Raw genomic sequence first — 14,794 nt, forward strand, 5'->3', positions numbered from 1 at the left:
CACATAACAGAATTAGGGCTGTCTGGTTTGTCCTGTGGCACAACATACTCATCAGAGGCTGACCTCTGTGCACTACGTCCCACCCTTCCAAGACCTGTCTTGTATCACCTTTTTATATTATGGTAAAATATAAATTCATATACTTGTAACACATAAAACTTCTTTGTGGTGATATTTTGTTTGCTCTAACAAATAAAGCTTGCCTGAAGATCACAAGGTGGAGCTAGCCACTGGTTAACCATAGAGGCCAGGCATGGTGGCACACACCTTTGATTGCAGCACTTTGGATCTCATGCCTTTGATCCCAGTACTTGGGAGGCACACGCCTTTAATCCTGCCACTCGGGGTTTGAAACAGGATTATGGCTGGGTGGAAAGAGGAATATAAGACAGGAGGAGACAGGAGCTCACCCTTTCTGTCTGAGGATTCGGTAGAGGTAAGAAGTCTCTCTCTCTAGTGGCTTGCTCCTTTGCTTCTCTGATCTTTCAGCATTTACCCTGGTATCTGGCTACATGTTTTTATTATTAAGACCAATTAGAATTCACATTACACATCTTCACCATTTTCAAGTGCATAGTTTGATGGCATTAAGCAGTTGGACATCATAATCAAGTGCTCATCTCCCCATATTGCAGCTGTCTCCATTAAACCATGTCCCCTTAACCCCAACCCCTGGTACTCATCATTCATAGAGATGGATTTGACAGTTACAGGAATTTCTTGTGAGTACAATCATACAATGTTCTTTTGTAAGTGGCTCGTTTCACCAATCATGTCCTTCAGGGCCACCCATGTAGCATATATCTCAATTTCCTATTTCAGGCTAATTAATACTGTATTTTATGAATAAGCCATACTTTAATTCATTCATGTATATTTGGGTTCCTCCCTTCTTCTATTAGGCATTGTAAGACCTAGGGTCTTACACATGCTAGGCAAGTGTTGTACTTCTGACCTCTATCTCCTGTTCTTTATGTTTTGAAACAATCCGTATGTTGCCCAGGATGACTTTGAATTTATGTATGTTGCCCTGCCTTAGCTCCCCAAATAGCTGGGATTGCCAGGCTAAGCTAACTTCACTACCACCCTACCATGCTCCACACCTTTGACAACCAGGGCCTTGTATATGTTAGGTTCTCTGTCATTGATCATATCCTTAGCTACTAGACTGTCCTTGAACTCACTCTGCAGCACAAGCGACCTTAAACTTTTGGTCTTCCTGCTTTAGCCTCCTGAGTAGCTGATTTGACAGGTTTGCTTCCTGGCCCGGTTGACTTCTTTTATTGCAAGTTTTAGTGAGGTTTTTGCATGTGGCCCAAGACCACTCTTGTCCAAGTCTCCACGATCTCTTTGCTACACAGTGAACTATAGCACCATCTTAATCCTTGTTGGCCAGCCAGGCTGAGTCTCCCTTTGTACTCACTTAAGCTCTACCCCCAGCTGAGAACTTCAGAAGTTTTAGCTCCAGGCCAGATTTTCTAGAACTGCAAACTCCTGTGTCCATTTGCCAACCAGAGATCTTCCTTTGGACAACAAGACATGCCCAAAGCCAACTCCCAGTTGTCATCACAGGACCTGGCAGCACCATTCAACCTGTGTCTCAAGCCAAATCTCTGGTGTTTGTCTTGACTCCTCAGTCCTGCATCATGTAGTCATCTACAGCTCCTTCTGGCCCTGCCAGCAAAGTAGATCCCAATCCAAAGAACCCCCTCTACCCCACTAACTGGTGCCACAAACCAGGTCCAGATGCCGGTCCCTAGTCCGTGGATCAAAGTTACATCTTACTGTCTGTGCTCCCAGTGTACCCTTTACTTTTCGATCTTGGAAAGCTACTTACTTGCTCAGGAGCACACTTCTGTTGATCTTAAGTGCAGGGCTTACAGCCACAAGCTATCATGCCTAGTTCAGTAAGATTCTTAGAGCAAGCAACTCCTGGCTGCAGCCTCCCTTCTCTGCTGTATTTGTTCCTATTGAACTTATGTCACCCCATGCTCTTCACTCTGGGGGACTGAGGCTTTATTCCTGCATTTCTTCCCCACTCTTTTTCCAGTTTCTGGCATGGTGCTAGGTGTAGAGCCCCTCACAGTGGGCCTTACCTAATGCCAAGTTGGAACTGGAGGAAGGTCCCCACACCTATCTCCCCACCTTATCCATCTTCCAGAGAAGCAGAAGCAGGAGCCAGTTTTGGAAAATGAAGTGTTTTTATTGCTATGTTTGCAGTGGCTTTTTTAGCACAGTAAGAATGTCCCCAAAGGCCTGCACTCTTACCCAGCCCCATCTCCCTGGCTTAGTCTAGCCCTGTGTGAAGGAAGCCTTTCTAGGGGCTACTTGGCTATTTCAGGCTTGACGGGACACAGATGTGAGTTTAAGCTGCTACGGAAGACTTGAGATGTCAAAAGTACATCAGCCTTTAGCTCAGAGGTGGGAGCTGTGCCCAGGATCCCTTCCATGGGCAATCCCTGCAATCATACCCAGCCCAGGAACAGGGTGTGGGCAAGCCTGAGCATGCCAGGTGAGCAGACCCAGATCCCTGGGACAATGCTGTAGCCTTTTACCCCATAGGCTTAGGGGCAAAGGATAGTGTGGGGATGCCCTTGAGGCTCCCACTTACCCACTCCAGTCTCAGCTGGAGACCATACAAAACATCCATACAACAGACTCACATAGTCAACAGCCTGAAGCTTTTGTTTTGCCTATGAAAGTTAAGTATAAATTCACACTCCTTGGCTAGGGTCAGAGAAGAAAGGTGGGGATGTGAAGGAGAGGAGTGGTAAGGTGGGGATGATTGGGGCTTTTTAGAAATATACAAGCAGAAGTCTCACTCTCAGTTTTTTTTCTTATAAAATGTGCAAAATACAAGCCTCCTTTGCCCAGAGGCTGTTTAACTTCTGGTATTCACCTTCACAAAGAGATAAGAGACCTACACATCTTCTATACACGCACATGCGTGCACAGATACACACACACACACACACTCGGACCCAAGCTCATACAGTTAATATTGGTGGCAATTGGCGCAAGAACACAAGGTTCCATTGCTGACTGGCTCTCTAGCTTCTAGAATAGGGGTGGGAAGAGGGGTCTAATCCAGCTGAAACATTTGCTTTGTTTCCACTGTCCCTCTCTTGCCTACCCTCCTGTCCCACCTTATTCTTTCCCTCCTCTCCTGTTCCCCAAGCTGCCACTGTGGTTTGCAGGGTGAAGGTGTGGTACAGAGCAGAGCTTAGGAGGCAGGCAGGTGGGGCTGGCAGGGCTAGGAGGTGGGTCCTGGGAACTGAGAGGAAGGACTGGAGGTGGGACCTGGAAGCAACGCAAGTACCAGCGTGGCTGGGGGCTGGGGAGGAGAGGCATCTATTTTTGGTGGGTTGTGATATTTTTGGCGTTTTATTAAAAATGGAAAAAGTTATTTTTGTTAGCACTCATGGTGCTTCCTCCCCTTCCCCCCAGGCAGACCCCCGAACTGTCAAGGAAAGGCAAGCCCCCTGGAGGGATGGGTAGAGGCTAAAGCAGGGGCTGCTATGGCTACCAAAGGATGAGCTGGTGATGTGAGCTGGGGTGCCTATCACATGACACTCTCCACCACGACAACCTTGCTGCTTTCAGACACTGGAGTCAGGGTGGTCAGGCCCCTGACATCTGCATCCTGAGCTCTGTATTCCAAGTGGTGGAGGCCCCAGATAGGCTGGGTCAAGTGCTGCCAGCGCTGTGGGAGAGGAGAGCACGTTGAGCCAGCCTCCCATGAGTCACTTGCTCTACCCCATGGCAATAGCTTCTGCTACCTGCCACCAAGGCAGGTCCGTTTCTCTTAGGGCACCCTTCCAGGTCATGCTCCCTACAATGGGAAGCAGGGTTAAGTGGCCCTTGTGTGGAAAGTGAGAGGTGGGCCTTGCTTCCTTGGTTCCACATGAAGCCATGATAGATTAGCTTTTCTTATGTAGTCTGAGCTGGCTGTGCTTCTGGATGACGGTTTGCCCCTCCCAGGAAAGAGTGGGGCAGGGACCTTACCTCTGCCATGGTTCCTTTTGCCCTGAGGAGACAGCCCAGGAGGTGGAGGGGCACACACAGCATGGAAGAGAGTGCAAAGGCCCAGCCAATGGCTTCGCCCCACCATGGGTACACGTAAGTATTGTTGTAGACCAGCGGCTCGTAGTATACAATATTGAAGATGAAGATGCCCTGTGTGGACACGTGTCTTCAGTCATTGGGGCCCCATTACACCACCCCACTTGCCTAGCTTCCCCAATCTTACCATGCAGACCAATGGGGTGAAAAAGGACCAGCACCATTTCATCCAGGGGCAAGGTCGGTACCCAATCATACAGGCAATGTCATCCATGAAGCGGTCAGCTCCTGGAATAGGGTGAGGTGGATGGGAAAGACAGAGTTGGAGACTACCCCCTTCCATTCCACCCTATAATTTCTAGCCCAGCCCTTCACCCCGACCTACCGTAAACCCAAGCTACCACCACACACTCCCAAAAGGCTTGCCACAGCAGGGTAGTGCCACTAGCTGAGTAGTAGTCAAAGAGCTGGAAGACGTACATGCCGCCCTGGAGAACAGAGCCAGGTAAGGAAAGATGATGGCCCATGGCTGGAGACTGACAGTAGTAGCCCACCTTACCCTACTCACATCAGTCACCATGGAGAGATCGATGACAAAACAGAGGACACAGCAGAGAGCCACGGAGATCTCCCTTTGGAAACGGAAGTAGTAGGAGGCCGGGAGGAGATCCAGTAGCCCGGTGATGAAGCCCTCCACACCTACAAACTGTGGCCAGGGCAGCTCAGGCCCAGGTCTCCCATGTCCCCGTGCATCTCTTGCCCAATGTGCCAAGCCCCCTGACCACCAGCCCCTACCCCATTCTTGCCCTAGAGCTCCTGCAAACCTGGCTGTCCAGACCGAGCAGCAGCAGCATGAAGAAGAACAAGGCAGCCCAGAGTGGGGCCACAGGCATCAGTGTGACAGCCCGTGGGTAGGCAATGAAGGCTAGACCAGGCCCTGAGTGCAAAGATGCAGGGTGAGACTGGCCCTCAGCACCATCCTGAGTACCCTGACGCTCAAGGTCATGCCCATCCCCCAGATAATAAAAACTTGGGGGCTATTTGTGCCTCAGCATGGCTAGACCCATTGAAGTCCTACAGGTACCTCACACCAATAGTCTGGAAGGCTGTGGTCCTTGGCAGCTTCACCCCATATTAGCAGGACCTCCTGACTCACACTACTTTCCCTGGGCTCAAACAGCCATGGCAGTTTCTGGTTGCCCTGGGGTGACACAGCAGGGGCTGAAGGAGCAGCTCCTTTTCTATCTCCAGTACTCAACAACTATGAAGACACACTCTGCAGCCTTAGAGGTAGGTGGCAGGAGGCCCTCCTGGCTCCAGAGAACAGCCTTGTTTCAGCTGCTTAGAGCCATCTCAACAGCTAGCTGAACTCGTCTGTCACGTTTCAGAATGCTTTTGTGCATGCCCTACATCAGGATAGTTCTGCAGGTCTGGAGGTGGGTGAGGTCTGGCAGCTCACCTGATTCTGCCACCTTGGAGATGTGCACACCCTGCTCTGTGGCCATAAAGCCCAGGATGGAGAAGACCACAAACCCAGCAAAGAAGCTGGTCCCACTGTTGATGAGTGCCAGGATGATGGCGTCCCTGGGGGTGGAGGGGCAGAATGTTCTGGTTTAGGCAGCCCCACTGCTCCAGGGCAGGGCAAGGCAGGGCAGGCAGGGCAGAGGCGGGTGCCTACTTGTAGCAGTTGTTGTTGAAGCGATTGTAGCTGCCTAGGGCTGTGAGGGCCCCCAGGCCGATGGCATAAGAGAAGAAAATCTGGGTCCCGGCATCTATCCATACCTGGAAGGGATGGGCAAAGATCAGAGTCATAAAGGACCCTACTCAACAGGCTGTGCCCCCCAGTCTTGCTGTCATAAAGCACCTTTCCTCACCTGAGGGGACCCCAGCTTCGACCAGTCAGGTTTGAGATAGTAGACGATGCCATCCAGGGCTCCAGGCAGCAGCACCCCTCGCACGAGCAGCACGACAAGGACCACGTAGGGGAATGTAGCAGTGAAGTACACGATCTAGGGGGCCAGGGTGCTCAGAGAGGTTCTGAACCCCAGTTCCCCTTAAGTGGCCACAGTCACCCCAAACTGCAGTCATGCTCAGAATTTAGGTGAGGAAAGCCAGTAGCACTCATTCTATTCCTAAATGACCAACCATCCCCAGGGAAGCTAGGGGCCAGCCTGGAGCCCAGGCAGCCTCATAGCAGCTGTAGGAGGGGAGAGACAGGATCATGGCATTCCAAGGTGAGGGTCTCTAGGCACATCTAATGTATAAAGAGGAAAATCAGTCCATGGGGAGTGAGAAAATGTGAACTCTCCTGACGGGCAGCATCTCAGTATGTCCATGTGGGGACATGCCTATGAGGACAAGAAGGTTTGGGGAGTATGGGTAAGGAGAATCTGTGGCAATGTTACATGGGATTGTAATAAGTACATATTCCTCAGAGCCCTGTGGTCCCAAACTCCAGGGCATCCTTGATAGGGCGGTGGGGTCCATGGCAGCTAGGGATTCTAGGTGGGCTAGAGGACAGGGTTGGTTTTTATAGCTCAGTGTTACTGGTGATGAGAGAGAGAAGGAAGGAGGGAGAGGGAGGGAGGAAGACAGCCGTTGAGGACACTATTGGGAATGAATGTTTGCAATCTGGCCCTCTAGGCATCTGACCATGTTCCATGGCTTAGCAGTTTTAATATGTTGGTTCATCTGTATCTGTAACCTGAGAGGGAACCTCTGAAGGAGGGCTATATGAAGTCTTCCTGGGGGGTCTGAGGATCATAGAGGTGAGGAGAGCCCCAAAGATTAGGCATCTAGAGATAAGTAGGGAGAAACAGAGAGAGGCGGAAGGAAAGAGAAAGGGTTGAGATGGAGTGGTGGACATGGGGAAGAGTAGGTATGGCCTGACCTTTCACCCTCAGGTCTGAAGGCTACGAGAAATAATGCCCATCAACAGGGTGACAATAAAGACCTGTCTACTCTGTAGGCTTGAGCCTCCGTATAGTCACCGCCCGTTGTGTTTGTGTCCCTCCCAGGCAATGCTGCACGCCCCCCCACCGCCTGCCTCCAGCTATACCTTTCCTGTTGACTTGACCCCTTTCCACACACAGAAGTAGACCAGCACCCAGCAGGCCAGCAGGCACAGGGTCACCTCCCAGTTGAGGGCCCCTGGCACCTCCAGCCCCGTAGAGAGCCTCAAGACTTTGTTCCTAGGGTAGAAAAGAAAGGAGGGCACCTGAGGGTCATGTCAGCAAAGGGCACGGTGACTGGGATTTGCTTAGGAGTTGATGGGTCCTCCCTCACCACAGCCCTGATCTGTAGGACTGACTACCCCAGATCATCCTCACCCCAACCTTCTGCAAATATGCAGTCTCAGCTCCTTAGCCAGGTCAACATGATAGGGCAATGGCAAATGACATGTTGCTGTAGGAGCAATGTCTATAAGCTCCAGGAGGACAGGGACAGACAAAGCCCAGGAGTGGGTTGTTTTGCATCCCTGGCCATGTGCCCCAGAGTTTGGCCCACATATAGAGAGCCCAAGGGATGAGATAGGACGGGCTTGGCCCAGAGGCACCCAACTCACTCCCAGAACTCGATGACAGGCGATCGACGGTCAGCAAGCTGGTCACATGTGAGGTTGGCCAGGCTGGCATTGGCACAGTCTTCATGGCGAAAGATCTCCACACAGTCAGGAGTGTTCCAGGTGTGGCCACATGTGGCCCAGGGCAAAGTGGTAGTGAATGACTTGACCAGGTAATAGAAGCCCCAGGCCAGCACCATGATGTAGTAGGTGTTGCAGTAGAAGACAATCACCATGGAGGCATAGCCCAGGCCTAAGGATGAGTGAGAAGCTTCCTTTTATTCTGGGCTTCTTTATGGCCATTTTTCTACTACCCCCATTATCTCCCTTTCCAGAGCTGGCACTGATTCTTGCTGAGTTCCTGACAGCTTGCTTCTTGCATGTCTCCTTCCTTCCCAGTATTCTACTTTCCTTTATCCTGCCAGAGGCTTCTCCAAACTTGGAGCACGACTGTGTGTGTTCCAACAGTGGGCTACCTTTCCTGTCTGTCTCCCGCTAACATTTGCCATGTTCCTCTACTAATCTCTGTGCTTCAGCTCCTTTATCTAGCCCAGTGCTAGACAGCCCTCCTCTCCTACCTTGTGTGGCTACTATATTCTGCTGCTAGTCCAGCTTCAAATGCTGTCCCTTTCCCAGGTCCCACTGCCACCCTGCAGCTACAGAAGGCAAGGACAAGGACCTCTGGAGTGAGTCAAGTGTGTCCAACAGATCCTGTCCCTAAGCTTAACTGTTTCTGCTTCATCCTTTTCTTAAAAAAGCAAGCTTGCCACTCCACCCTAGTTCCTGACTCTTCAAGTTAACTGCAGATTCTCTCCTGAGCCTGGGAGGGTATTACCTAGGCAAGATTTCTTCATGTGGATCATAGCTATACTCTGTTCCCCTGCCCTAAGTCCCAGTAGTTGAAAAAAAGGAGTACTGAGAATTGGCTCAGGGTGGCTCACCTTTGAATAGAGGGCAGATGTTCCAGACATTGATGCTGCCGGCCTTCATGAACTGGCCCAGTGAGATTTCCAGGAAGAAAATGGGGATTCCTCCAACCAGGGCAATCAGGACGTAGGGAATAAGGAACACACCTAGTGGAGGAAGCATAGAGTGGACTCAGGATGTGTCCTGATGAGCCCCTGCAGTAGGCAAGGACTTAACCCAAACCCTTCAGCCAAGCTGTCCAGGCCTCACAGACCAGCCCGGCCTCCAAAGGCCTAGAAGTCCCAGGCAGAGCCCCAGTCCCATGACTTCCCACTGGGTGAATCAGTGCAAGAGTGGTCACTGACTCAGAGGCTCAAGGTGAACAGTCCCAGGAGATCTACTCTAGGTTTGGTGAGAGGAGGCACAGTATTCTCTGTATCATGGGGTCCTTGGCCTGTGGACACCACCTAGGGTGACTTCACAGGCATCAAAACCACACAGGCTCATGCATGGAGACCATCTTTTTTGGCAGGCAGCAGAACAGGATGGAATGGCTAGGGTGTGTGCGTGTGTGCGTGTGCACGTGTGTGTGTTTTCCAGGCTGGGTGTTCAGTCTTGGGGGCTTGTTCAAAGGCAGTGTGCCCAACTACCCTGTACTTTGCACTCATGAGGGTCACAGGAGAAAGATGGGTGGGTGGCAAGCCTCTGCTTATGGGGGTTTGGTGTAGGACAAAGGTAGACAAGTCAAGGAAAGGGACTGAGGCAAGATTTCAGTATTAGATGGGCTAGTAGCAAGGAGGGGAGAACAGAGAAGCTCTGACCTATTTCCCCCTACTGCTCTCTAGGACCCCCTACTCTGCTCAGGCTTAGCTCTTTCAGCTACTCAGTAATGGAGTTAACTGCAGTTTGCCAGGCGGGCTCCTGCTCCCAGCATCCTTTCCGTGTGTGACCTTGGGCTAGAGGCCTTCCCTCTGGGACTCAGTTTCCCACCCATCACCTAGCTGCTTTAGCTCTCAAGGAATCCAGTTCTGCTTTGCAGTCCCAGGACAGGCAAGTGCCCACTACTGTTGCTAAGCTGAGCTTCAGCAACTGGGCATGGGATGTGCATGTAGCTTGTCTAGTGGCGGCGCCAGTCGGGCCAGGCCGCAGACTTCCCAAGCCTGGCTCAAGCACCAAGTGTTCCAAGCCTGGGTCAGAGGGGAGGGAAGAGAAGAGAAAAGGGAGGGGAGAGGAGAGCGTGGGGGAGGGACAGAGTGGCCCATTGTGTTTGTGTGTGTTCCTGTGTGCACACGTGGGGGGGGGCACACAATGTGTCACTTGTGTGCCTGACCCACGGGGGCAGGCAGGGCTCCTCACCTCCCGTAGTCCCCTCCACTGGGGGCAGGCCTTCCCTTCCCACCTCAGGGCCAATCACTCCTAGTCTGGGCTGGAAGTCTGGGAAGTAGCCCCCTCAGTTCATCAGGAAGCTCTCCTTGATTAGCTTCCCCCTCCACTGCCAGGCACATGACCGGTGAGGGGGGTGGAGGCTGGTGCGCTGGGTCACTGAGTGCTTGGCCGGTGAGGGGGCACTATGGCCCCCACGAGCTCTGGGCGGGCCTCCCCACCCTCTGGACTTCACCCCACTGCTCTGGTGGGCCTGAGGCAGGCTGGGGGTTGGAACTGACCCCTGATGAGAAGCCGGGATGCTCAGGGGCGAGGGCACTCACCTCCACCGTTCTTGTAGCACAGGTAGGGGAAGCGCCACACGTTCCCCAGGCCCACGGCGAAGCCCACGCACGACATGATGAAGTCCATCTGGCGTGTCCAGGTCTCTCGTGGTGGCACGGCAAGGCGGGCGCCGGGCGGCCCAAGGCCCGTGGGGCCATCGCCCTTGGCTGGGGCACCGTCGGGCCCGGGCACGATGAGAGGACCCTTCTTTTCGTCACCAGACACACTATAGATACCGTTCTCGGCGCTCTTCTTCGCCATGGTCCCTGGGGCCGCGAGGCCGGGCCGGGGGTCGCGGCGCCTTGAGGGTGGCGGGCGGGCAAGGGGCTTCGGCGGCACCTGGAGAGAGGGCCCCGAAAGCACGGGCCCGCCCGGGGGCCTCGGGGGCGGCCGGGCCGGGGGACGGGGCGGCGGGCGGGCGGGGTGCGGGACGGCGGGGGCGGCGCAGTCAGAAGCAGTCCACGAAACACTTGAAAGTGAGCCTGAAGAATCTCATGTGTGTCGGGGGCCCGGGAGCGCGCGGGCGGCGGTGGAGCCTGACCGGGCGGCGGCGGCTCCCAAGACTCCTGCCCGCCGCTCCGGTGGCGGCGGCTGCGGCGGCGACTGCTCGCCTGGCCGGAGGCTCACCCTAGCGCGCCGCGGGTAGCATCGGAAGCCCACTGTCTGCAAGTGGCGGCCGGAGCAAGGGGCCTGCGGCCCGCGCCCCCCCGGCCCCGGCCCAGCTCCGCGCGGCTGTCCTCGCCCGCGGCTCAGCTGGAGCTAGCGGCTCTGGTGGCCCCGGGCTCGCCTCGCCCCCTCCTTCCCGGTGGCGGCTGCTACAGCCGCTCTCCGGCTGCGGCGGACTCAGATTCGCCAAGGCACTCCAACTGTCCGTCTCTTTCCCGACGCTACCGGCTGCTGCTTAAGAACCGACTCCCGGTGATGTCACTGTCGCCCCACCCCCACGATCCGGCTGTTCCCCTCCCCCCCTCTATCCCGCCCTCCCCGTCACTCCGCCTACCTCCTCCTCCTCCTCGGGAGAGGCTGCTTTAGTTCGGAGCAGGATGGCTGCTACCTGGGGCGCTGGCCAGCACCTCCTCCTCAGTGGGCCTTGCCGTCAGTCGTTCCAGGATCACCTGGCCCGGGTGGGGCCAAAGTCCCCTCAGGTTTTTCTGAACCACCAGGAAAACGGAGTCCTTGGCTGACTTCCAGACATCCTAAGTCCTTCTCCTTTCCTCTACTGTTTCTAGCCTGGGGTCTCCCTTCCTGATGGACCGTCCTTGACCAAGGTTCATCTAACCTGCCTCATGTCTCCCAATTGGGAGAGTTGGGTATCCAGGTGCAAAATTTCTTGGTACCTGCACCAAAGTAGGTGCCCTTGTCGGTTGTCTCCTGAAGGACTATCTCTGCGTTGGCTTGGAGAGGGAGATCTGCCTCCAGGGGTTCTGTGGAACTTTGCCAGAAGCACTGAGCTGTCTCTTCAAGACATTTAGGCCTCCCCAAAGATAAGCTAAGGGTCCAGGTGTCAGCTCTGGGTGTGACCAATTTCTGTATGTCTCCAGAGTGAGCAAAGGGTAGCTTGCCTGGTTGAGGATCAGCGTTCCAATTTGTCACCAAGGTAGAGGAGGGGACTCCATGATACTCCAGTTAGTTCACCCTTTGCCTGGTGTGGGGGTGGGTAGGGCGTGTGACCTATGGATACGGAGGTAAGAATAGGGTAAGGCTGCCCCCTGGTGCCTGGTTGCTGTACAGACCCTCTCCCTAAACTCAACACCTGCTCCATAGGGACCTCCAGGCAACTGAGCAGATTCTTGGGAATTTTCCAGGGCCAAGACTAGCCTGGGGTGGACTAGAAAGGTGAGACGTGCCCATTTCAATCCGCAACTCCCTGATCTGATCAGATACCAAAGTTCCCAGGTGGCTCATCCCCCCCCCCCCATCCCGTCGTGCTAAGCATGCAGCCATCAGGCGGCTTTAGAAAGAAAAGCAGTTTCAGTCTGAGCCAGATTGAGCCTGATAGGTGAGGAAGGAGGGAGGGGCAGCATTTTTACCCAGGCTAGCAGGAGGAGGAGGGGTGTGTGTGTGTGTGTCACGTGCCTGTTTCATGGCAGAGTCTCTTTGCTCATCAGAGAACTCAAACTTGGGTCTTCTCTGGCCCAGCCTGGGACCAAAGTCCTCCTGTAGAAACAAAGGCCATAGAGGAGTTACCCCATAGCACACATCCTGGAAGTGCTGGAGCCACCCAAGGAACAAGGAGCATTTAAGAGAGGAAAGAATCGGATGCCAAGGAATGGATACAGAGGACTCTATTGTAGAAGGATTAGAGTGTGCAGATGTGAGACCTGCAAAGGGAAAGGAAATGCGGCAGCAGTGACCTGGATGACGTGTGGGCGGAGACCAGTCGACCATAGGAAAGTCAGCCTGTGGAAGTGAGAGCAGACTGGGGATTGGATGCTGGCTACTCTTGGGGATTTAAGACCCTGCTTGTCCAGAGTCGTGGTGGGAGGGAAAGAACATAGTGGCCTGAGAAACATGGGGGTGAGCCGATGACACTTTGAGGAGATGGTCACAGCAGTGTGTGCGGAGGTCCAAAGGTGAAAAAGTCAAGGCTGGGTGCAAGGGTGAGGGCCTCCCTCCATCCTGGGCCTATGCTGAGCAGCTGGGTAAGGGCATGTGCCAAGCCCAGGTACAGGAATGTAAGGAGTATTGTTTTCACCTCGGCACAAAAGGCACTTTAAGGTACCAGTCACCCGCTCTTAGGCACTGGGGCAGGCACTGCCTTGTGGCCTCAGAAGGTGGCCAGGATGTAGAGATCTGGATGGTGCTGAGGGCCAGTCTCACCCTGCATCTTTGCACTCAGGGCCTGGTCTAGCCTTCATTGCCACCCTCAAAGAGAAATAGCGCCAGGAGATGGTGGCTCACAGCTTTAATGCCAGCACCATGGAGATGGAGTCAGAAAGTGATATGACTGGGCAGAGAGAGGAATAGCAGGCAGGAGGAGACAGGAAGCAGTACAGTCTGAAGTAGTCTGGACAAGTAGACGGAGGAGCAGCCAGTCTGAGCATGCAGTCTGAGGATTCATAGAGACAGGATCACCCCTGCGGTCTGAGCATTGGTAGAGGGAAGAACTCTCTAGTGTCTGGCCACTCTGCTTCTCTGATCCTTCAGCTTTCACCCCTGATAGCTGACTCTGGGCTTTTATTATTAAGAATGATTAAATTTTGTGCTGTAGAAGCGTGTGCCCTGATGGGGTCAGTTCATGTGTCTAGTGAGAGTTCCTAGGAGGTGCAGAGCACTAGGGGAACTCTCTTTCCAATCCTGGGCAGGCTCTCTCCAGAGCATACTCCTACTGGGGGGAGGTGCAGTTGCTAGGGAGGAGCATGGTGGACTCCCAGGATCTCAGCTGATAAACACAAGATCGTCCTAACTAGCACTTTAGGGCCCTGGTGTTCCAGTCATAATGACATTGAACTGTGCTGAGAGCCCCTAGGAGCTGGGGTAGAAGCTGAGAGCAGAAGGAACAAGCTGGGAGAGGGCTGCCACAGGGCCCTTGTTGGTAGAGGCTGGCAAGTAAGGCTAAAGTTGAACCTAGTGCCTTCCCAGGCCTGAGGTAACCATGAACTGAGAGAAGACTAGATGGAGATTGTCACCCCTACAGTGATTCTGTAAGGAGCTAGGCAGCCAAAGGTAGGGTTGGGCCACCTCCTCTAGAGGCCAAGCACAATGAACTTTGGAATTAGAATGAGCTGGGAACAAAGGGAAAACTGGGGTCCACCTGGCAAGGCTTTGTACTTCCAACTCTTGTGCCAACAGGCAAGGGGAATAAATGGACCAGAGTCAAGGTTCCTGGAGCTCGAGGTGCAGCTGCAGAAGCCTCCACCCCAGCACAGTCTGCCTTGTCTACCAGCTGTGCTCACTCACACAGACAATCTGAAAGGATTGGTGTTTTACATTTTGCCATAAACTTCTTTTTCCCTTTGTGTGGGGGCATGGTGGGACAGTGACTGACCTTGAACTTGAGTAGATCCGCTTGTCTGAACCTCCCGAGTGCTGAGATTACAGGTGTGACTTACTACATTCAGGTTTACAGAAATATTTTTCCAATGCTTTGAGACAAGATTTAGTTCAGGTACCTTGAACCCACTGTGTAGCTCAGGGTGACTTTGTTCATCTGATCCTCCTGTCTTCATCTCCAGAGTGTTGGAGGGAGGCTGCTTGTTGGTTCCCGGCCACCTGGCTAGCTTAGAACCGAAATAATCACACAGAAACTGTATTAATTAAGTCACTGCTTGGCCCATTAGCTCTAGCTTCTTATTGGATAACCCATATATTAATTTAACCCATTTCTATTAATCTGTGTATTACCACGAGGTCATGGCCTACCAGCAAAGTTACAGTGGCTCCATGGCATCTTTTTTACTCCACCCTTCTTTCTTTCTTTCATTTTAGTTTTCCCCACCTAGCTAAGTTCTGCCTTGTTATAGGTCCAAAGCAGTTTCTTTATTCATTAATGATAATCACAGCACACAGAGGGGAATCCCACATCACCAGACTGCTGGGATTCCAGATGTGGGATAC

The 14,794-nt window shown here is 53.3% G+C and overlaps 1 protein-coding gene across 1 annotated transcript; it reads right to left on the bottom strand.

Annotated features, from left to right (window-relative positions):
• Nucleotides 1–2,202: 2,202 nt before the first annotated feature.
• Nucleotides 2,203–11,137, bottom strand: Slc6a8 (solute carrier family 6 member 8). The gene is made up of 13 exons (XM_057759444.1): nt 10,237–11,137; nt 8,566–8,697; nt 7,628–7,877; nt 7,121–7,253; nt 5,937–6,071; nt 5,741–5,844; nt 5,522–5,646; nt 4,887–4,999; nt 4,631–4,768; nt 4,448–4,550; nt 4,250–4,350; nt 4,006–4,176; nt 2,203–3,703 (listed from the first exon to the last, which is right to left on the bottom strand). The coding sequence occupies exons 1-13, from the start codon at nt 10,496–10,498 to the stop codon at nt 3,563–3,565; spliced, it is 1,908 nt and encodes a 635-aa protein (XP_057615427.1). The 5' UTR covers nt 10,499–11,137; the 3' UTR covers nt 2,203–3,562.
• Between the last annotated feature and the right edge of the window lie 3,657 nt (nt 11,138–14,794).

This window comes from Chionomys nivalis, chromosome X, assembly GCF_950005125.1.
Source record: "Chionomys nivalis chromosome X, mChiNiv1.1, whole genome shotgun sequence".
Taxonomy (NCBI): Eukaryota; Metazoa; Chordata; class Mammalia; order Rodentia; family Cricetidae; genus Chionomys; species Chionomys nivalis.

What these genes read in the sequence shown, in the direction of transcription:
- Slc6a8 (XM_057759444.1), bottom strand. Translation starts at nt 10,498, where the DNA reads ATGGCGAAGAAGAGCGCCGAGAACGGTATCTATAGTGTGTCTGGTGAC. An exon ending in GTGCTACAAGAACGGTGGAG is followed by an intron (nt 8,698 to 10,236) that starts GTGAGTGCCCTC and finishes TTCCTCCACTAG; the next exon opens with GTGTGTTCCTTATTCCCTAC. An exon ending in CTCCAAGGTGGCAGAATCAG is followed by an intron (nt 5,000 to 5,521) that starts GTGAGCTGCCAG and finishes CTTTGCACTCAG; the next exon opens with GGCCTGGTCTAGCCTTCATT.